The sequence below is a fragment of the Opisthocomus hoazin genome, chromosome 14, assembly GCF_030867145.1.
Source record: "Opisthocomus hoazin isolate bOpiHoa1 chromosome 14, bOpiHoa1.hap1, whole genome shotgun sequence".
NCBI classification, from domain to species: Eukaryota; Metazoa; Chordata; class Aves; order Opisthocomiformes; family Opisthocomidae; genus Opisthocomus; species Opisthocomus hoazin.
The window spans coordinates 9,033,228-9,056,605 of NC_134427.1; the positions used below are offsets into that span (position 1 = coordinate 9,033,228).

Sequence of the window (23,378 nt, forward strand, 5' to 3'; positions counted from 1 at the left end):
CTGCAGAGGCTTCACGCGACAGCAGAGCGTGCTTGCTCTGAACTCTCCTTCACTGTGCATCTCTCGTCGAGGCGTGGGTCTTGTCCCTGAGCTCTGCTGTCCTTTGCCCTCTTACACCTGAGGATAAGCTACTGGCTTGCACGGATTGCGGAAGCCCCTTTCCGAGCAGGTCACCCCTTGCCCACCCAGCCTTTCCTGCAGCTGTGTCAAACCTGCAGCCTGTTTTACGCTGCTTGTGTCCCTGTGTGATGATTTACATTTTCAAAGGTTTAAAAATGCTGAACCTGACTTTAGAAGTAACAAATGACCTGTCTTTATAATAGCAGTGCTGCGCAGAATTGCCTCGTCTTAAGCCCAGAACATCACTTTGGGAGATTTTCCAGGAGATGCCGTTGCTTTCTGAAGTTTTGGATGCCCCATATAATCAGGTGGATCCCTGGGAGGACAAAAAAAAGCTCAACTGCCCCCCCCAAACAAACTCAACCCCAAAGCAAACCAACCCAAGAATGGTGGTTATGAGTATTCTGGATATCTGAGCTCTGTGAAGGCGGACGTAGAGCCCCGGGGCGTGCGGAGCTCCGTGGTGGGGTGTCCTGCAGAGCGGGGCTGTGTTTTGGGAGCTGTGGAGTTTGTCTCCAGCTCCCTGCGAGGGGGAAATTTGTGGGACCTTGGGCTTTTCTGATGCGGCTTTTGACTTGGCCTGACCCTGCTTTTGGAGGAGATGAAAGCTGGGGGGGTTCCCCCACCTGTCTCGGGATCCTCTCCGCAGCCCCCTCTCCCACGGGAAGCACCCACCGGGGGTGCAGGGATGGGCGTTCGGGCGCTGCACTAACGCTTTGCTACAGCAAAGGGGTGAAATCTCCCTGGCCACACATGTGCAGCGGCTGTGACTGTGCCAGTGCAAGGGGTTGCTGCGCTGCTTTCGAAACAAGGAGTATTTGCTTGTGTTTGTATTTTTTTTGTAATCCGTGAGCAGCGTCGTGGCCATGTGGCCGTTGGACATCGGTGCCGAGGGGCCGAGGCTGTTCCAGGAGCTGTTGCAGCGGCGATTTCTGGGAGTGGGGACGTCAGAAAGGAGTCGGCACTGGTAATTTTTTACTGGAAGTGTATAAATAGGTACGAGCACACGCAGACGTGAGGGCTTCTCGTGGAAAGAGACAACTCTTGTTCTGGAAACTTCAGAGGGCTTCTAATGTCGGAGTGCCTGGGCTATTTTTATAGAGTGGGAATATTTCATATCATTTCAGTCTCCTTCCTGCTACACAACACTTTCTGCTATTTAATAGGCGTGCAGTTATTCCCAGCTGTAATCAGTGTTAATCTCACGGAGCATCCAATGGGTACTTTCCTTTTCCCTTAAATGAAACTTGTTAAAATCATTCTTAATACTTCTGAACTATCCTTTCTTTTTAAAGTATCTTCTGCTGTTGATGGGCTTCAGGATGTTCTTTTTTTTATAGCACGTTCACATTTAAATAAGTGCACTAAGCCCAGGTGAGCATTTCTGACTGTCTTTCACAGCACGCAGCCTGCGTGCTGGCTGCCCTTCCTCTCTGGTTGCTCCCCAGTTACTTTGTCCAAAGTAATCACAGTGCATGTCCATAAAACCTGGGCTTCGTTTCCATATGTTATTAGGTTTAAATCGGAGCTGACAGAAAGTTGTAAGTATTTCTCCTTTGCTTGTATTGGTCACTGAACCAAGTGATGTCCAGATCCAAACCAGCTCTCCACCTGGACCCGCTGGCTGAGAAAGCGATTACGTGTTGCATCCGTCCTCGGTCTCTTCCCCAGCTGCGCTTCTCTCCCGTATCCAGTCCCCTGCTATGATACGCCAGAACAGCACGCCTCATTCTCTTTGGCTTTTTACATCTACCTATTGATTGAAGTTACTGTACTTCTGCAGTCCGTATGTCGGCTGCTGCAGCTGGATCAGAAGTCACCAGTTATTTGGCTAATTACCTTTCCCATTGCTAGTGCTGCTTGTAAAGGTGACATTTCATTTGCCAAAGGATTTTATAAAATGTAGAGCATTGCAGCACTGAACCAGAGGGGAAATCACCAATCCTCTTTTTATGTATTTTATATATGTATAAAATCATATAGAAGAGAAAATTACCATTTTGTTACTCTGGTGTTACAGAGCTGGAGTAAAGTAATTTTTTTTTTTTTTTTTTTTTAACAGAAATAGTGCACAGTGCCGTTCTTGTGCTGTTCTCTGCTGGTGGAGGCACCAGACCAGGATCCCCGGTAGGTACCCTGCAGCAATAGCAAATGGCTGGCAGGACAGATTGAAAGCTTGAAAGAAGTAACAAATCTCTTCGGACTTCAAAGGCCACACTTTGTCAGCCTGCCTGCCTGCCTGCCTGCCTGCCTGCTCAGAGCTTCACTGCAGCAATGAAAAGAAAATTAAGATCTTCCTGCCCTAAAAACACAGCCCGTTTCTCTCCTCCAAATCTGGACCTCTCCTCCGTGTTCGTTAGCAGCAAAGCCCAAAGCGCTCGTTCCTTCCTGTGTACCCAGCAGCAGCGCAGATGCTCATTAGTGCTTTAACAAACACAATTTTTCAAAGTAGCACCAGGTCACAGGATGTCCACTTATTAATTTTTAGTGGTCAGAGATGGGCACTTAAATCCCTGCAAGTGGCCGGAAAATCCCAGCCCGTATCCCCGTGCTGAGGTTGGCCGTCGGTGGTGGTGATGGGCCTTCAGCTCCGAACCGATGCTCCGTGTAGCTTAGTTCTCAGCTTTCCGGCTGGGATGGGGGAGGAATCGGGGACAGACGGGGACGCGCTGTCCCAGGGGACGGGAGGTTTGTCCTGCCGGTGCCCCCCGGACATCGCTGCTCCCTCGAGGAGGCTGCGGGACTGGCCAGCATGGTTTCTCTTTGTTCTTTTCTTCTTCTTTTTCTTATTAAAAAGGGTCTCTTGTATTGACAGAAGTTTTCTTGTTTGGCTGAAGAAAAATTTGGATTTACATTGATATGGAGTAAAAAGGATGCAGAAAGATGGGAAAAGAATTTATTCTTTGCTCTCTCTTTTGGCTTATGCAAAACCCCAAATCCTTGTTTTGCTCAAAGAAGGAGCAATTTTTACTAAAACAAAATGTTTGTGGTGATGATGAAAACCTTGTAAATCAGCCCTACAGCTGAAGAGTGTGGCGTCTGAGCCTTATCTTTCAATCCAAGAGGAGCATATGACAGAGCTTAATTGATTGATTTAAAATGTTTTAGTTCTCTTTGTCATGAAACAGTACAGAAAGGAGTGCGAGATGGCTGCTTCCCCTCTGTTTGGGGAGACTTCATGGTAAGTGCTTTATCTGCAGTAAAAGCCACGGATAGTTTTAAAGAAAATAAATTTCAAACTGACAGTTAGGACTGTGTCAGCAGAGTGTGGTTCTTCCACGAACAAGCCTGTGTGTGAGCAGTGGGAAGGGGATGAAGCGTTGCTTGCCGTTGCCACCTACCTGTGCAATTTTAGTGGTAGAAGAAAAGTAGCAAAATACAATTGCATTAACTCTGATCGTTGCATTACCACAGCTCTGCTGATGGGCCATTCCCGAGGCAGCAGTGTAGTAAACAGACCTGCTCAGAATTATTTTTATATACCAAAAATCTCTTTTACCCAGTTATGCCTCACTCACCAACTAAAACATGGGCCTGGCTTGTTTTAGGAGGTGATGACAAGCAGATAAAATGGAATTAGACCCTCTGCTCGAGTGTGGGCAGGGCTATCGTGCTGCCTTTAATAGTTCCTCACTCGGGCAGTTTGTGTTGCAATGCTGACGCTCCAGCTGCCAGGAGGTTGTTGGGAGATGGGGATTAGCAGGTCTCTCAACTCCTCGGATGTGGGCTTAGACCTGTGCAAGCATCCTGCTCTGTGGACTTAAACCTGCTCGTGCAGCCGTTCTGCCCAAAGGTGCCCACGGAAAGCATTGCTGTCGGACCCGCTGCTGCGAGAAACCGGGGTAGAAAGCAGGTATCAGGGTGAAACTCCGCTGCTGCTGCTGCTTTTGCAGGCTGTAAAAAAATACATGAGCGCCATCTAGACTAATGCCATTTATTGCTTTCCCCCCCGCATTTTCCAATGGGCTATCAGCGTCCTGGTGAAGGCTTCAAAGGTGCGTGAGACGGGGATGGGGACAAGTTGTCGGTGCTCGGTTGTGCCCACTGCAATCGAGGAGCTCTGAAATGGGAGCGTTGAATGCAGGGGTTTGGAAAAATTGGGAAGACACAGAGCCGCAGGCGACACGCTAGCCTGGGGTGCTGGGCTGGGCACCAGCCTCTGCCCTGGCACGGCTCAGGGTGACAGCAGAAGATCTCAGGGACCCTCCTGTCTTCGTGGGAGCTGGTCTTTGGGTTAGAGACTTTGCACCTGTGCTGGGCAGGATTTGCCCGTTTCCTCATTGCGGGATCCTCTTCTGCTTTTTCCATGCTGTTGGCGATCAGAACCAGATTCACTTTACTCGTGTCCCGTTGGAAGCTGGGGGTGCCGGCAGCGTGGATGTGCAGGCTGTCGGTGGGACGTGCAGGTACGTTATCTCGCTGGGTCTTGGCTTCCTGCAAGCCCCAGGCAGGACCCACTGCGATGTGTCCTGTTTGCATGCCGAGGGATCGCATTCGAGCTGTGAGCTGCCGCCATGTACCGCTGCTCTTGCCAGGCTGGCTATGGGCCATCTTGCTCCTGGCCCTGCAGCATTGCCCGCTGCCTGTTGAATTACTGTCCCGGCTGTCAAAATGCTCCTCAATGCTACAGCCTGGTCTGGCATCATCTCCGGTTTTCTCAGCGCTGATTTGGAAGATTCATTCATATCACTGATTTAAAAAAAAAAAAAAAGAGTTGGTTGGGTGGGGAAGATACGGCTTTCTTGGATCTGTTACTCAGCCTGGTTTTATTTGTTCTGGATTTGTGTCAATTTTATCCCCTGTCATGATGAGGTGAGGCGGCTCCCAGAGGCTGCCCAGGAGCCCCCGTACATAACGTGAGTGCGATTGCCTTCCTCATCCAAGCCTGCACCCTCACGGAAAGCACTACTGGAGCTGTTCAACAAAAACTGCTTACTGTTCTGCCCAGAAACTGAACGCAGACGGGGCTTTTCCTCATTTTGGATGCTGGAGCCACAGCGCTCTGCCTGCGCTGAGGGCTCGCCTTGGCTTTGTGCAGGCTTCCCCCATGCCGGTGCTGCAGGGACCAGCTCGGTTGGGGAGCGGGTGCTGTGCCAGGCACCCCCGGGCTCTGTCGGGGCAATTGCCCTTGCCTATCCGGGAATTACCAGGTCAGCAAGAGAAGTGGGTGCTGCACAGGTGGGAAGAGAAATAGGGCTAAAAACGAGTGAGGAGACACGGAGTGTGCCAAGTGAGGGACTGAGCTGTGAGATGTTTTCTCTGAAGTGCTCCTGGCCCTGGCTCCTGGTCCGTGCCCGGGCACATTTGCCGGACAGTTTTCGCCCAGAATCTTCAGCTTTCTGGTTCTCCATTCGCCACATGAGGGCAGGCTCTTTCTAAATAAAATACAGCGAGAAATGTCCAGCTCACACAGCTGGTAAAACCTCCAGCCCAAGGCTCCCTCTGGCTCGGGGAGGGCTGGGTGCTGCAGCCCTGTCCACCTTGCAGGCCAAGGATGCTGCGGCGAAGACGAAGGCACCCATGGCCTCTGTCTGCAAAGTCCACCCGAACATTGCAATCACCCCTGCGTTTGCTCTATCTCACTGCTTCGTTATTCCTCTCGGCAAACTCCATTAGCTCCAATGGCATTAGCTCTGCATAGTAAATGTCTTTTCTCGTCACGCTGCTGCCATGCCAGCCGCAGGTTAGTGGTGTTTGCTCACCCGGCACCCGCATCGCCCCGAGTGCAGGGATGCTCTTGGCAGCATCACGGTGCTGTCACCCAGCCCCGCGGGGACTGACTGCCATGGTCTCACCCAGCTTCATGGCTTCTACCCGCTGGCTGCTGCATAAGTTAACACAGCTTCCAGTGATTTTAAAGAGGACGGAGTTAACTGGAGTTTGTCTGGTAGCTGTTATTGCTGCAGAGGATTTGGTGCTCTGGAAGCTTTCTGCCTCTGACTGAAGTTTATTCCTCTCCTCTCCTTAACTTTTTTTTTTTTTAATGGAAATGAACAGCAAATGCCCAGTAGGAATATACGGTTTTAAGAAAAAAGCAATATGGATTTGTCAGTGTAGCAAAGAATACTCATGGTTTTATGACTTATGAAGTTAAAACCAAAGAAGGACACTTGGCGTGTCAGAGGAGGATGCTGAAGGCTTGTGGTGGGTGCCCTGGGCAAGAGCAGCCCCGTGAGTGGCTCCAAGGAAAATCCTCTGATGTGCTGTGCCTCTCCAAAACTCTCTTCAGCTGCACTCACCAAATGCTTTGCTCTCGCAGACGCCGTGAGCGGGCAGGCTGCAATTTGTGGGTCTGAGGAAATCTCCCTGCTTGCAATTCAGTGTTAGAGTAGCAAATATCTGTTAGCATGTTCTTAGAAGTGATAGAACAACCAGAAATGAGGCTAAAGCCCAAGCCCCATGGGGGAGCGATGTGATCGCTGGTGGGGAAAAGCCTAGCAGATATTATTAATCTTAAAATGTCAGAAATGTCATAGTGACACAGGTCTCTACCCGTTATCTTGAGAACGATTCAGTCAGGAGATGGGATAGGAAAGCCCCTCAGTGTGGCTGTGTCCTGCTCGCCAGGGGCTCAAATAAATCTGTGGCCTTTTGCAGTTTTTTCAAAACTTCATTTAAAAAAAAAAATTAAAAATAAAACCCCAGAGGTGGCTACTGGGGGAAACGTCCAAGAAGATGTTGGTGTTTGGAGCCCTGGCTGTCCTTCATTATGAGTGGGTTTGTGCCACCCTGCTTCTGCTGCTTGAAACCTGATTTCTGCCCAAACCCTGCCTGCCCTCAGGGCTGTGCTCGCAGAGCTGCAGGCACCGTTGGTTTTAAATTGATGTGGATTGTCCCAGTCAACTCCTCCTAGATATGCTGCTTGTTCGCTTGCTTTCTCAAATAATTTTTCATCTCCTCCTGCATGAAGCGTTTGGGAGGACACCTTGGCTCCATTTAAAGGTTTTATTAGTCTCTTCAATCTGATGAAACTATTGCAGCTCTGCGGGAGAAATGTGTCCCTGGCCACAGCTGTATTGTGGGTGGATGATGGGCCGAGCAAATACAGCCTGCACTCCGAGCACCCCCCTGCTCTTGCTCATCCTGGCTTAGTCTGACCTCCTCGAGCCTGGGTCTCTCCGCAGTTATGCCAGTGTGGCTGCTGGCGTGAGCCAAGGAGATCCTGGGGCTGCGGCTGCCGGAGCTGGAGGGGATGCGGGTGCTGATGCAGAGAGCGCGGCGCTGGTGCTGTGCCCTGACCGCTGACAACTTTCTTCTCTCGTTCTGCATTTTTTAAAAAAGGCTTTTAATTTTTTTTCCCTACAGAGTGACATCAATAATTGCTGCTGAACTGTTGGTCTTTTACTGGGATGGAAAGCGGTGGTTTCTTCGGTTGCTTTGTTCTCGCCATCCTGTGTGATGAGTTGAAGTGCAGAATAGCAGCTGGGGAGGGAGACAGCCCTGGATGCGGCCACTCAGTTCCCGTGGGGACAGAAAAGTTATTTAACTTTGAAGGTGATTGTTCTCCTCTCTCCCACAAATTTACAGGAGTGCACAGGTGATGGGTCATGATGGAGTTTGAGGACTGAATCTGGAAAAAAACAGCCCCTCCCCAAGCATCGTTATCCTGCTGACAGAGAGGGGGAAAGAAAAGGTGATGTTCTGCATGGTGTAACCAGCTGTTGATGTAAAGCCTTGAATCCTTTTCAGGTCACCTCCCAGCATGTCCCTTGGTGGTCCCAGTGCCTGGACCAGGACCTGCCAAGCCGTGTGTTCTCCCGTGGCCGGTTTGCTACCAGTGACTGCCTGCAGGACTCCAGCTGGCCAGGGAATTTCCTCACCCTTTTCAGCTGCTGCTGATAGCAACAGGTTAAAACAGGTCTTTGAAGGAAAGGTCCTTCTGTCCTCCAATCCTGGCTACCCCACCACCTAGAAAACATGGAGCACTAATTTGAAAAACTATTGTCACAGTAAATAAACTCCTCTGTTAAATATGTTGTCATGTACCAGCAGGCACATGAATGACCTAGTTGGATCAAAAAAACCCTGAGGTTGGTGGGTATTAGCACGTGGCTTGCAGTCGGTATTGTACTAGTCCCAGAGTTTATGGTTTAACAGCAATATTTCCACTGTTTCTTGATACCGGTCCTGCGGGTTGCTTTCCTGCAGTTCTTTGATGCCACTGCGGCAGGGTCTCTGACCCGATGCCAAGCTCAAATCCCGGGAAATCCGGAGCAAATCTCTTTGCAGAGTTGTGTGAGGTTGGTAGAAGTGGAGGAAAGATTTCCAGCCACTCTGCAGTGAAAATCTGGCCCTCTGGCAAAATGCAGGGGCTTAAGCTCAGCAAGAAAATTCCCACCGACTTCAGCTAGGCTGGGATTTAGGTCAGGGGGAGTGGGGTTAAAGGCTCAAAGCACTGATACTGGCCCCATTTCCAGAACTGGAGCCCTGAGGACTAACCTCTGTTTTAGCAGGACTTAGCCACATTGAACTGAACTATTTTACTGATTGTTGGGCCTGTCGCCGTGGTCGCTGCAGGAGCTGAAGTGCTGTCGGATGCTGTGCGGGGCGTTTGAGCCGCTCTCTGGCATAGGTTGTGCCCGCTCACAGCCTCTTCCCCCTTCCCGTGAGTTGTAGGCTAACAGGTTACTCAGCGATTTTCCCCCTCATCTCCAGCACAATCAGGAACTTGGTATGGAGACAAACCTGCATTTCTTCTTGCTAGTTTGGGAACACTGGTGACCCTACCGGGTCCCTCTCTGTTGCTGCTTGCGCCTGGCACCAGCTCGACTGTGGGCTAAGCTTAGGATGCTCAGCCTGATGCCAAGCACAGGGATCTGCCGTGCTGCATGCAATGCTCTACTGCAATTCAGTTCACCTTTAAAATACCTGCAATTAAATTTTAAGACTCGGCACTTTTCGGGATCCGGCCCTGTGAACACAAAAGTCTCCTTCAGAATGGCGTAAAATGTCCAAGGAGACAGACCAGCTGAGCTAGGCATTTTTCTTTTTTAAATCTGTACGTGCATGACCACGAGGAGGAGAACACCAGGGCAGTTTGTGTATTTATTTCTTGCCAAGCTAGCTAGTATTGCTAATGTGCCACCCCTTTGATGACTGGGTGTAGCGACCATTTTTTTAGCATCACCCCGTAATGGCTAAATACAGTAACTTCCCTTCAGATCAAAAAATCTATGGCATTGATGTCCTTGAGTACTTCAGAATCTGGCCTGTGTTCAGACCAATTCGTAAAACGCAGCTCAAAAACTCTCTCAGTGCCAAGTCCGTGGTGCTTCAGCTTGGTTTGGCCAAGATGGGTAGAAGTTCCATCAATGCCACATTGCTGGGGTGAGCTGCTGCGCAGGTTGGTGCCTCTCAGGGCTGCGGGGGGCACGGGGGAGCCCCGGGCACCTCTTGGATGCAGGCCTGCAAATGGGACAAGCTGCCCAGCCCTGCTCCTACCTGGGACTGAGTGGTGCAGCGGGGTCTGGGTGTCTTGCCCGAAACACACCATTATTTGCTTTTTTCCAGGCTGTTTTTGGCTGCTGTATTTGCTGTCTGCCTGAGGCAGCTGGCTGCTTGTTGGCAGCGTGGAGAAGCTCGTGTCACCTGCCGGGATCCCCCTCTGCGTGCTGAGCCTCGGGAGGCTCTTGCTTTTCAGCTGTTCTCTCAGCTTTTGCAGGGCCTCACCTTGTCGCTGCCATCATACCCTCGTGACATGGGGAGGTGTTTCACTTAGGAGGCATCAAACCAAGATCACAACAGCTTTTAGGCTAGAACATCCAGCTTGGTAATCAGAGGAAGCAAAAGGTAAAATCCTTGAATAAACCTTTGTAAAAGACTTCAGACCTATAATGAAATAACAAGTTAGCCTTGGTTTGTCCTCCTATATCACAGTGTAGCTCCTGCAAGTCATAAGGGACAGTCTGAGGTCTCATAGTTACAGACTCTTCCTCTGTAAACACTGTGAGTGATGCGTTTATAGACGATAGCAATCCAGTTAATACAGGTATGGCAATCCCTGAGCTGGCAGGCTGCAGCTTTGGGCTCTCCTTCCTTGAGCTGCAGCTGCCCAGAGCAGGGTCAGATCCCACTGCGCTCCAGCCCAGAGAGTTGCTCTCTTTAGCTCAGACCATGAAGCTCAGTCCGGTTTTGTCCAAGCGCATCCAGGTGTGGTGTTACGCTACCACATGCTTAAAAGCTGCAAGTGGTGTTTAATCGTTATTCTGCGTTTCCACAACAGGTGTTGACATTTCACTATTGTCCCAGCATTAAATGTCAAGTTATTCCCATTCAAAAATACCATTGAAATGCTCAGAGATTCCATCTGCAGCTGTATTTATAGCCGACTGCCTACCTGCTAAGCCAGCATTTCCAAGCAGGTTTGTAAACGGGCTGCGGTGAGTTCATGTGTGTATTAGAGAGCTGCCTAGATTAATTAATTCCCTTTCCAGACATTATAACCTATACAAGCAGGGCAGCTGGAGGGGTAGGTTTTCTCTGATATCAGTAATTATGCACATTGTGGGACTAACTTTTGGATTTCTGCTGTTGTTGCAACCTGGAGAACAGCAGCAGCGTTCAAGAAAGTGCTGATGGGGGATGCGAACAGTCCAAACAGGACAGATATGCAATTAATCTGTAACAAATCATAGGGCTTTCCAAAATCGAGTGCGAAAGCACCAGTACAGCTTTTAATTTTGCGCTTCTTCTCACTGCTCACATTGTTTTAATCTCTGAAACCACTTGCCGTGCTCTCGGCAGCTACTGAAGTGCTTTGCTTCCAGTTGAGGGCTCAGATAAATATCTCCGTGCATCACCGAGCCAACGTGCGTGCCGCATGCTCAGCATTCGCCCTCCGATACCGAGCACCGCAAACCATCTCATCAGATGTAAGCTCTTCTTCGCTCAGCTGTGGAATATGTTTTCAGAGCATCTTGCCCTGCTGCCTGGCTGAGGAGTAAATGCTAGTGAGTGATGTGGGAGAGACACAGTAGGGTGGTGGGATGGAGGGGGTTTCTTCTCACAGACAGCCCCTGCCCTGCTCTGACCGCTCAGCCCCTGGAATCACCATGCTGGTGACAGAGAAGCTGTGGGTGGCTTCAGGTGGCCCCAGCAATGGCAAAGCTGCCGTGCTTCAGGATTTAGGGGAACTAGCGATCCAGGTGATGTTAGTGCTGTGCTCGATGGCTTTAGCTGCTGTGGGGTGGGCGTAGCCCATGGTTTGGCAACCTCCAAGGCAAAGGCAATGTTTTCTGCCAGGGTGATGTGATTTTTGCATCCTGCGCCTTTCTGGAGAGAAACCCTGGGTGCAGAGGGGTCGAAGAAGCATGGCCAGAGCCACCAGTTTGCAGAACATGAGCAGTGGAGGAAGGAGGGCTGCGTTTTGGAGCAGGAGACACCAAGGGAAGGAAGCGGGCTGGCAGACCCTAGGGCCTCCATCCCGTAGCACCTTAGATTGAATCCAGATACCTCCAGACCAACACAGATGAGCGATGGGCAGAGGCAACGGGAGGCAAATTGAAGCTTTGTTGTACAGAAGAGCAGACAGTCCACCCACCGCTTCTGATCTCAGAGGTTGCAAACTAATGTCTCCCTTGCAAGAGAGCAAAACAGGCCTTAGGTGATTACAAATACTTCCGGAAAAGAGACAAACCACCTCGGCTGGTCTCAGCCCAACAGTGCCATAAGATTGCATGCAGCTTGGCCAGTTCACACTTGCCATGATCTGGACCCCCAGGGTGCCTGTTAAATGACAAAGCAGAAGATGTCCCTATTTTTTTCAGGTGGCAGCTTGCAGGGAGTGTGCTGCTTTCAGCTGTATGAGGAATTGTTGGGGTTATCAGTCAGATGCACAGAGAGTCCCTAATTCTGGAGAGTCTGAAAATGAACAAAGATGGGTAATAAGAAATAATTTGAGTAGGTTTTATTATTATTACATTTAGTGGTAGGATTGTCTCTAATGCTTTGTATGTTTTTTCCACACTAGATAGGTGAGCTTACATTACACAGTAAAAAGCTATTAGTTTTCTCAAAAGATTGTCGATTTTCTTTCCAAATTGCTAAATTACATTTCCAATTCTATGGAAATGCTCTTTCATTTGTGCAAAATCCTGCGCTCAGATGGTTAGGCCAATCTCATCATGCAAGGCTATTAGGTGAACTAATTGGATCTGTCTTAATTGTACATTTCTATCAGGAATAGCTAATAAATGTGGAAATCCGTCTGGAAATGAAGACGGCATCTTCATGGTCTCAGGGCCTTGGAGATTTCTGGCGTTGCAGCCGCAGCCTGAGCGCAGCCAGCAGGAATTAGCTGCTTTCCCGCTGGTAGCTTTGTCAAAGCCTTCTTCCAATATGAACCTGACCATCTTCATAATTGTCAGAAGTTGCTAAATGATGCAGTTTCTTGGTGGTATTAAATCGATCCTAATCCCGGGAAGATGCAGGAACATCTCTCTCACAGTCCATTTGGGCTGTCATCGAGGGAGGTGTGAGGGTGACCTCAGCACTGTAACTGCTGATCCTCTTCAGCATACTTAAGAATTTATCTCGTCGCTATCCCAGCAAAGCAGAGAAAAACCATTATCCCCATGTTGCCAACGGAGAGATGTGGGAGCAAGGCAATGAAGGAGCTCCCAAGGTCGGCCGGTCTGAAGGCGTTTTAAGATGGAGCTACTGCACTCTAAATCCCTACACTGAAATGTTCACCTCTGCTTGCACGTCTTCCCTCCTGTAACACTGCGTAGCTAATGCTTAATATACTTATGCAAGACTATCACTAACTCCTTTTGTACTGAAGTTTTTCGCTTCAAAGACTCTGCCTGGATTCAGCCAGGGGTTTGCACACAGGCCTGCTTTTCATGGGAGCGCTTTGTAGTTTGGAGTTAAGCCATTTTGTAGAACAGGTCCGAAAAGGTCAGATACTGCTGGCCAATTTGCAGTGCATTAGTGCTGTGCTCGCGGCGGGGCCCAGGACCTCTCTGTCGCAGGATTTCTGTTTAGCACCGTGTCCTGTGAGTGAGGATCGGTCTGCGTTCCCTTGGCACTCGGTAATGCCTCGCCTGGGAGAAAGTCTGCAGAACAAAGTGAGCCTTTCATGCATCTGCAAGATGCTTGCACTGGCAAAGTATGTTTGCATTAATTCAGTGCTTTGTATCACGCAATGATGAGGTGTTTTGCTCAAACTGAACACACTTTCTTGTTGCATCAGGGTCTTACTTTCCAGGGGAAGCTAAACCAAAGCCACCTACACTCGCCCTGTGAGTACTAAATGCTGGTCACCAAAAGCATTGGGATAGCTCAATATAACACTCAGCAATTCTGGTTTGTGAGACTAGTTTCTAGTAGAGCCAAACCTCTTTCTCCCTAAGTTCTTCCTTCTTACTCTTGCCCAGGTTACAAATGGGGACAAATCCCAGGAAGGCCGTTGGCAAGAGCTGAACGCTGCTTGCTCCACTCTGCCGAAATCAGCAGGACATTTACTGCTGGCCTCAGAGAAAGTGCAGTGAGAGAAAGGGGGGCACAGGGAGGAAAACTCACTTGGCTTTAAGCACGTATTGTTTAAATTATTCAGCTCCTTCTAAAACAGCCCATTGAATAATACATTGTGGTCACTGTTATTTCTAAATGCTTGCACTTAGACTGAGGTTAAAATGAAGTCCTAAAATGCCACTTGTGCTCGGGTTCCTCTGGAGATGCTCACTGACCAGTGCTTTGGTCCTGGCAGCAATTCTCCCTGATGTTTCAAGGCTCCGGGTCCTGTGTTTGGGCAGTGCCAGCTCCAAGAGCTGCCCGGTCGTGTCCCCCACACCTCCAGTCCATAGGACTGACTTTCACAACCCCAAAGCACTGAAAACGATAAGCTTGGGCTTGTTTCTATTTGCTTTCTCCATTGCTGGCCAAGCCCTCTGGAGTAAATTGTCAACAGCTTTATTCTTTCTTCATTAAAGTGGAGTTTCGACCTAATTGCACTAATCCCTGAGTCTGCGGAAAACCTTTGAAGTGCCCTACACCAGACTCACAAAATGGAGCGATGGTGGAGTGCAGTGGCTTGCTCTCCCTTGCTTTCCCATCCTGTCCCTGAAACATGCACTCGTAGAGACATTTCGGCATTTGAGGAGAACTTCTACTTGAGACACCCATAGCTCAGGTGTGGGTTTCAGTTTTATTCAAACGACTGGGGGAGTCAGGATTAACTGGCTCTGCTTCACACTTACCTGCTTCTCAATTTCTGCTTAGTGTTTAACAGTAATACTATAAACAAAACTTCAAACCCCCAAAGAGCAGTTTGAGAGTCCTGACATTTATGCATTGTGTGCAGGAATGATTTAGCATTTAAAAACAAAATAAATCTCTTTATGTAAGGTGGTTCATTATTCTAACTGATTGGAAATGAGACAAACCTGGATATCTAGTGAGGCTCCTTCTAAAACAAAACTTCCCTGCTGTCAATTTGCTGTCCTCCTCTGCAGAGGGGTGACATTTCCTCTGCAACCTGGCTGAGCGTCCAGCGGGATAATTAGTTGTTGTTTGGGAAATGCCTTCAAATGTGCAACTGTTAAATCTTACTGGGTTTTTTATTAGATTATTTGGCTCGTGCAAGAAGGATGCAATTTTAATAGCAAAGCCCTCTGAGATCTATTAATGTCTTTGCAGATGCAAGCAAGGATGCTAATAATGTGTGCTGAGCTCTGAGACTGGCCAGCTAGGAGGAGCGCTTGGATGGCTTCTCATGTAGCTGCTGCTTGCAGGATCAGAAGACAGCTGGAAAAAACTTGATCAGTGCAAGGTCATGGTCTCCCAATGTGACGGGACGGAGAAGGGACAAAGGACAAGGGAGCTGCTGATGGCAAGGGACAGCTCTGCATGACTCGTGGGACCTTCATGTCCCAGGCAGAGAAGGGCTCTGAGACACAGCCAGCCATGCTCGGCACAGACATGGTGTCTGTGCTGGGAGACATGGAGCAGTAAAAGCCCCAAATGGGCCAGGAGATCCTCTGGGGAATGGTAGGCATCTGCAGGAGAGGGGCAGATGGGTGCTGTGCCCCACTGTGAGCTGAACGTGCAACTGATGAACATCATGCTGCTTCCCTGGCTGCAGGATGAGGCTCACAACAACCCCACGGGTCTGGTGGGAACTTGGAGAAAGCGTCTGTAAAAACAGAGGTTCCTTTGGTTTGCCATTTTTTCTCCTTGCCACCATGTGCAGTGACCTTTCCTGAATGAGAAAGAAGAACGTGACAAGACTGAAAGGGAGACGAAGGGAGGAAGATAGAGAGAGGAAGTTGCTCTCTACAACTACCTGAGCTCTCTACAACTACCTGAAAGAAGGTTGTAGTGAGGCAGGTGTTGGTCTCTTCTCCCAAGTAACTAGCGATAGGACGAGAGGCAATGGCCTCAAGTTGCATCAGGGAAGGTTCAGATTGGATATTAGGAAAAATTTCTTTACTGAGAGTGGTCAGGCATTGGAACAGGCTGCCCAGGGAAGTGGTGGAGTCGCCATCCCTGGAGATGTTAAAAAAATCATCTAGATATTACACCTTGGTACACGGTTTAGCAGGCACGGTGGTGTTGGGGGTTGGACCTGATGATCTTCGAGGTCTTTTCCAACCTTAATGATTCTACGATTCTATTCTAAGAAGTTGCTGGAGAGGACATAGCAAGTAACAGAGGTGGTGTCCATCAGTAGCTGAGCACTGCGGTAGCCCATCACTGGCCCCAGAGCCAGCATCCTCCCCTTGTGCCGATATATGTTTACCATGCTGTTGATGGAGGATCTTCTTGCTGCTTCACATTGCTTTGTTCCAAGGTCTCCCCCTCTGCCGGGACTCGGTTCTCGCTGGGGCTGCTCCCAATCCACTGGCTCCGACAACTGACTCCTGATCTGTGTCTATGAGGGAGAGGAACGCTGCGTCCCTAAAATTTCTTGAGTTATTTGGTACAAAAATCGCCACTAGGTCACCAATCCACTCCTTTACCTGCAAAGTGGTGTTTGAGGAGCAGCCTAACACTTCTGATACATTTGGGAGAGCCTCATTACCATGCAGTTGGAGACAGCTTCTGCATGAGCCTAGCAGAAATACTCCTCTAATATATCTCTTCACAGAGTTTTTGCATATAATATTAAGCATTAAAATAATTTAATAAGGCATAAATCAGGTTTTACTGTGGTGCCACTGCACAGCAAAAAAGCGCTTCTGGAAAGGCACCTGAATACATCATGGCCTCCTTTGGAGTGGGAGCAATTTATATATTCATTATAACTTCTGTTGGTTCTGCTGTAAATCCCGCCTCAAAGCTGTGTGTTCTCTGCATCGTACAATGGGATTTCATTAGTGTGTGCAGCCACATGACTCTTACTGGGGCTGCTTGGTCTGCAAAGATCCAGTCTTGCTTTGTGCTTGGACCGTGCGCTGTGCACCACATCTCCTGTTGCTTCAGCGGCTTGCAGAGCTCGCTCTGTGCTGCTGAGCCCATGCTGGTGCAGAGAATCAGGAGTGCAGCGTCTCTCCGGAGTTAAATCCAGAGTGCTTCCCATGTCTGCAACAAAGCTGGCAGTCTGCTTGCTCTGTGCCAGGCTAGTTCACAGCAGTGCCCTGTAATTTTACATCGCAGCTCCCCCCGTGAGCAGGATGCCCATGGTGTGACAGCCCGGGGTTGGTAATTGTCAGCAGCGCTTTATTTTCCTAGGTGAACACTCTGGGCTGATCCCATTTGGGCTGTCTCCCAGCAGTGTCTCTTCAGTTGATTAATCACTGGGAGATGAGAAATGAAAATATCAGCTTGAGAAATGTCTGCCCTGTGCTCCCAGCAGAGGCAGCAGTGCACGGTGAATAGTTTTCTCCCATCTCTTTTGCTTTGATTCGCTCTCTAGAGCTGTGTCTCAAGCGATTCTCTTGCACTCAGGAGCTCTGCTAGTGTTCAGCCCCACTCGCTGCGAGCTGGAGAAGAGATGGGTATTGCAGCTTGGGCAGCAGTGAGGAGTGCTACGGGCATCCTTCCTCCCTGATGGCCGTGTCCTGTGACCAGCATGTCCCAAACTCCAGCACACTGTGTCTTTTGTCGTTTCACGCTGTGCTTTGGGTCCTCCAGAGAGGTGGGGCATGTGGAAGGGCTTTTGAGCCACATCTGGTCTATCTGTGCATTTTTAGTTTTACAAAGTATGCAAAACTCTTTAGACAACTGGACAGTTAGCTGTAAATTTAGCTGCCCCCTGCAAAACCTGTGTCTTCTCCACAGTTAAGAGATGGTTTGGAAAGGTTTGGTTCTGGCTGGGACTTTGTCTCATGAAATATTCTGCAATTTCAGAAAGTTTTCTGTCCTGTAGTGGGAGAGAAGACTTTTTAAACTCTTTGTAGAAAAGGAAGGACTGCCCCAGGACTGGAATGAAGTGATTTTCCATGGCTCTGGGAGGAAGTTCTGATGTGAATGTGACTGAAACTGGTACATACTTGCAAAAAAAGTTCCAGTTCTTGAGTATCGTATTTTTGGATAGGTGAAGTGGTTTGTCTGGGTATTCTTGATGTACGGGTCTATTGGCATCTGCAGTGTCTTTAAGTGATGCATCTTTCTGAAGGCTTCGCTGCTTCTGCTGTGTGATCTGCTCCCAACAAACTTCACAGAGCTAGTGATTTATCAGCCACTGCTTTTTGGGGTGAGGAAAAGGCTAATGCTTTATGGATCTATCAGCGTTCCTGTATGGCACATGGAATACAATATCCTGCCAAAGAGGGGAAGGATGTCTGCTACCTGGCAATTCATCACTTCTCCCAGCGCCCCATGGCAAATGCACTTTTCTTTTTTCCATCAGACAACATGCGAGTACTGTTATATAGTGCAGAGCTTCTCCCTTCTCCTCCTCCACAAACGGTTATGAAAGCCTGAAAATGCAACTTCTGCAGGGTGCAGAATAAGATGGAATGGATCATTTTGACAGGGAGAAGCCATCATTGCCTGCAGCTCTTGGTTCCAGCAGGACACGTGATATCTCAAGCGACGCACCTGGGCCATGGTCAGCACAACAGATTCACAGCAGGGATGAGAAAGCCAGGCCAAACATGCCCCCGTAGGCTGTCAGGTATGTGCTGAAAACATGCAGATGTGTCAACAGATGCTCCAGGTTTTTTCTTTTCTCCCCTGCCCCACTGTGATTTCCTCTGCTATAGGCATGGCTCAGCTGACCTGGTCCCCGTGGAGCTCAGCCATCTCTGCAACTGCGGAAGAGTAAGTGAAGTGTGTTGATAAAGTGGTGAGTGTCTACTGGGAGTATGAATCCCTCTCCTACGTCTCTCCTTGGCGTTTTAATTGATTCAGGGCTTTCCCAGTGGAGAACTTCACAAGAGCATTTGATAAAATCAGCTACACATGATCCTGCCTCTCATTACTTATGGACTTGAGGCAGGTAGACGATTAAGTGAAATTTTTACGGTGTGAGCAGTTGTAACAAGGGAAATTATCATCCTGGATATGAGACAATGACTTGGCTCTTACTACATCTGCTGGCAGACAACTAACCCAGTGACTTTGCCTCTGATCTTGGAGCGAGTCATCTGCTTCCTCCACCAGGACAAACCTGCACTTGCTATCCTCGCACGTTAAAAGGACAAGTTGCACGGATGTGAAGCACTCGGGAAAATAGCTTCAGACTTTCTTTGGGCTGTTGCAGTCCTGATGGAGGTGAGAGTGCCTGCAGTTGGCACCGGGGGAATGCTCTGCAGGCACAGGGTGGAGAGCGTCCTTTGGGCTCAGGGACAGGGCTGGGGGTGCTACAGCACACAACAATGTTGTTGGTCTGTGGATGGGATGGGATTCACTCCCCACCTCCATCCAGCTGCATCCTTGGAGCTTATTATCCCAAAGTACATCAGTAAAGCCAGAGTGAAAACTGGAGGAAATGAGTGAAAAATCACTCGTCTGATTCTCTAGAGAAAGTCTTCGGTTACAGTATGAGCTCTTCTGTTCCTGCTAGCGGACTTTGGGTATAACCTAAAACTGTGACTGAAAGGAAGAGCTGCCACTTGGTCTTGTACATTTCCACAAGCTTGAACTGGCTTCTGACATAACTCCTTGTTGATAAATAAACTTTATTTTTGCAGGGAGTCATTGTCAAGATAATGACAGATCCTGCTGTGAAGCAAGATCCAGTAAAGAGCGGTAATGTCGTTTTCTAATTTGGTTTGAAATCTTAAAGCGCTCCCTAGTCTTAGCAGACATCTAAATGATGCCTATTTGGTGCTGTATGTAATTCTTTACTGTAATGGCATGCTTGACAGTATCTGTGTACTTACCTGGAACAGTAAAAGTCTCCTGTACTTAAATGAAATACACACAGCAGGTTTGAAGATGAACACGGGAGATGGTTGAATGCCTTTTAGACAACAGTAATTCAGACCATAAACATAATATAGATTGCAACAGTGTATATAAAGGAGCACATCAAATACCAGCCTTTGTATTCTGCAATTCAGTCCAATTGATTCCTAGCCTAAAGCAATACTGTACCCAAATGCCAAACTGTTGCATAAACATAACAAATCCATCACTGAAATAATGGAGGAGGTGCAGAAAAGATACGTTAACTATCCAGCCCGATGCTGCTCACGTGAGCCAAAGCACGTGTGATGGGATTTCATGTAAGGAACTGGGAGAAATGAGAATGCATAAAAGCTGAATCCTCACCCGTACCACTGAGCACACGCCCGCTCTTCACTCTGCTGAAATCAGTCGCAGTTTGCACCGTGAACCACCTGCTCCTCTGAGCAAAAAGAAATTTCCGAATTCCTCCGCATTCCCGCAAAGCGGGACTTTTTGCTGCCCGGTTAATGGGAGTTTTGTCAGCCGTGCTTAGTAGACACAATAAATGGATAATAAATAGCGCAGTCTGCGGACAGCAACAGGCTCCGACAATCCATTAACCAACGAGACGTGTCGCACATTCCAGCTTATTAGTTTATATCCATAATATATCTCAACAATCTCTCCCTGGTAGGCATTTTCTTAGAACAAACACACAGGTTGGACTACAATTTTTCGTCCCTTTTCAAAATTTCAGAGTGAAAAAGAGCTGGTAGCAAGCTCTTAGTGATAATTTGACCCTGTATTTGCACTGGAAATTTTACACAGATTTTTCCCCCCTGTTCTGCTTCTTGCACTTGTCCCCTCGTCGTTTTTCTCTCCAGAAGCAGTGTCGTGCAGGCTGGGGGCGAGCAGCGAGGAGACAGCCTGGGCAAACGCAGTGCTGGCCATTTTTCACACGCGGCCCTCGCTGTCTCCAATAAAGCCTTTCCCCACCCTGCCCCGCGTACTTCCCGCCTCACACAGCCGCGTGCGGAGCAACGGGCAGCGCGCGCCCCTCCAGCTGAGCACGCGCTGCCGGTACTCGGGGCCGTTCGCCGGTGGGACGGAGCTGGGCTGTCCCGGCCCCCGCCGGTGCTGCGGCGAGGGTCCCCATGTCCAGGCCTGGGGATCCCCGTGGGGGCTTCAGCTCGGCGGGCGAGGGGCTCCTAGCAGCTCTGGCGTGAGACTGGGGGGGAAGCGGCCTACCCACGCGTGGCGGCCCGCTCCCAGCGCGGCCCCTCCGGTGCTGCGACCGCCGCCTGAGGGGCAGGTGAGGCGCGCGCCGGGCGGGGCGGGGCAGGCGCCGTGGGGCCAATGAGCGCCGGGGCGGTGCCGCGCACGGGGGCAAGTTTGCTCGCAGCGGGGCGGGCGCCAATCAGTTTGGGGGGGGAGGACGGGCGGCTGGGCGAGGACCAATGGGTGTGCGGCGGGGTGGGGCGGTGCGCGCGGAGCCGGTCCCGGTGCTGAGGGAGCGGCGCGCGGGGCTGAGCTGCGCTCCGCTGCGCAGCAGCCGGTCCCGGCCCCGGCCCCGGTCGGGATGCCCGCCGGCCGGCTGTAGAGCAGCGCCCCGGTGTAGCCAGGAGGATGTCGGGGAGCGGCGGAGCGCTGCTGGCGCTGGCTCTGGCCGCCCTGCTCGGTGCCCCGGGGGTCGCGCAGCCGGCGGGGGAAGCCGCCTGCCGCCCGGTCCGCGCCGCCTTCCAGGTGCTGCAGCCCGGAGCCAAGTGGGTGCCCGAGAGCCCGGTGCCAGGTGAGGCCGCCCGGTCCCGCGGCGGGGCGGGGCGAGGCGGGGAGGGCCGGCGCGGGGTGCGGCTGCGGGCGCTGCGGAGCCAGGTACGGGCTGCCCGCACTCCCGGCGCCCGCGGGGAGCTGCCCTTCCGTACCGGCTCGTACGCGAACTTCTGCGGGCGAACGGAGCCGGCCGGGGGTCCGGTGCGAGGTGCCCGGGGGGAGCGCGGCGTCCCGGCATCTCCGCCGGTCCCGCGTCCCCCGGAGCCCTTTGCCCCGCCACCCGCGGGACCCCCGCTCTGCGCCTTCCCCCGGACCCTGCTTCCCGGCCTGAGCCCAGCGGCTCCGGGAAGCGGGGCTGGGAGCCGTGTTCCCGGAGCGGTGCGGGCCCCGCGGGAGGTGCGGGGTGCCGTTATCCGCCGTGCGGTTCGCATCACGGGCGGCTGCTGCCGCCTGGTACCGCACCGAACCGCACCACCTGCGCCCTGCGAGCCCGCTTTTAGCCTCTGTGCTTCATCCCGATTTTAAAAAAAACAAGTGAAATAATGGATTTCCCTGCCTTTCAAAGGCCGTTTTGCAGCTTGTTGGGTGCCCGGGGAGCACCAGCTCCTGCGGGCGGGCGGGTGGCTGTGCGCTCGGGGTGTCTGGGCACAGAGGATGGGTTTGGGGAGCTGCCTGGAGAGCTCGGGTGCTGCTGCCTTGGGTTAAATACCTGCCCTGAAAAAGCTTCCGATCAAAGTGTGGGAAGGAAGCGCTAAGAAGCAAACGTGAGAGGCAGGGGAGGTGCGGTGAGATCATCGCCGGCAGTGGCTGCTTTTAATAACGATGTGTTGAGTTATGTTTCTTGCATTCGGTGTTGCACAGGTCAGAGATGCGAGAGCTGCTTCAGCAGCGCGGGAGAGGAAGGGGCAAAGCGGGGTGCCGAGGGCTGGGACTGTGAGGGGCTGTGTCTGCTGGTGCGAGCCCCAGATCCTTTGGTCCGTAGGACTGTAGCAACACCTCAGCTTACCAACAGCCGCGAGATCTATCGGGAGAGTTTAGATGCAAGTCCTGGTGAAAGACTACATCCCCTACCCCTTGGTGTCCTTGCATCCCCTTCCCATACAATTTTTGACTCTTTTTCTTAACGCTCCCTTCAGACCAGCTGTGGGAGCAGCACCTCTTCCCTGCCTATCCCACAGGGCCTCGGTCTCCTGGTCAGTGTGGGGGCAGTGCTGGAAATACTTTGTGGTGAAATGTTTGCACGGAGAGCTGCACAGAGAGCTGCTCTTACTGCCACTAAAATGACAAATGCTGTTGTTTCTTTGTAATCAAAGAAGTGTCTTCGCTTGCTTCTGTGAAAGTCAGCGAAATGTTTGCTTTGATCACTCGGTAACTTTCTTGGAGTGGATTTTTGCAGGGGGAGGTGATGGAGGGGTGGGCAGCCGCGGTGCTCCCGAGGGGTCCCTCCCTGCAAGCTGTGCTGTGGGTGGGGGGGCTCTGCTGAAGCCTCCACACTGCAGTGCGGTCAGTCCTTCCCCAGAAACTGGTGGTGTCCTCCATCCTGGCCTGGGCTGTGACTGCAGCGGGTGCCTTTGCCGGGGCATTTTCCTTTCCCAGCAGGACTCGGGTTACTGGGGCTGCTCAGCTGTGCTCTTGCTCTCCTGGGAGCCCCAGCTGCATCTGTGATGTTCAGCAGGAGTAAGGAGCCCTTTGCCTCGCTGCAGAGCCTGTGGGTATCTGGATCGATACCTCGTAACAGGGCTGGTGCTCCGAGTGAATGCTTCCAGCTTGTTATGATGATAAAGATGTCACGTATCAATTCAAAAGTGGATTTTACATTTGCCTAAGTACATAAACTTGATCATAATTAAAGCAATGACTGCTTGCTTATACCTTGGATCTGGCCCATCTTGTGTGACTCTGTGTAGTAATTACACTTCAGAGCACTCGCTTCTCCTAGTAGCAGCTGCATAAATCTCTGTAATAGGAGAACATCACGCAATGACTATTTTCCAGGCTTCTGTTTATTGCTTTTCTTCCTTTCATACATCTGTCAATTAAAAAAAAGTTTTGGAGTTCCCAGTCACAAATCACCACGGAATCAGTTCTGAGAACCTTTGCCTATAGATCATTTCACCCTGGAGAAACTGAGGGTTTAAACAGCTTATTTAAAATGTGGGGTTTTGTTGACACAGACAGAAAACAATGACTTCTGAAAGCCACATTTTGCATTA

At 50.5% G+C, this 23,378-nt stretch overlaps 1 protein-coding gene across 3 annotated transcripts in view; it reads left to right on the forward strand.

The window, feature by feature from the left end:
• The first annotated feature begins 20,929 nt into the window (after positions 1–20,929).
• GPC3 (glypican 3) overlaps positions 20,930–23,378 on the forward strand; it is a 154,964-nt gene continuing 152,515 nt past the window's right edge. For all 3 annotated transcript variants that reach the window (XR_012765495.1, XM_075435401.1, XM_075435402.1), the window contains exon 1: positions 20,930–21,184. Coding sequence is in view for 2 of the 3 variants with exons in the window: in XM_075435401.1 (XP_075291516.1) it covers positions 21,022–21,184 (163 nt within the window). In the remaining variant the exon portion in view is untranslated. The remainder of the gene's footprint in view (positions 21,185–23,378) is intronic.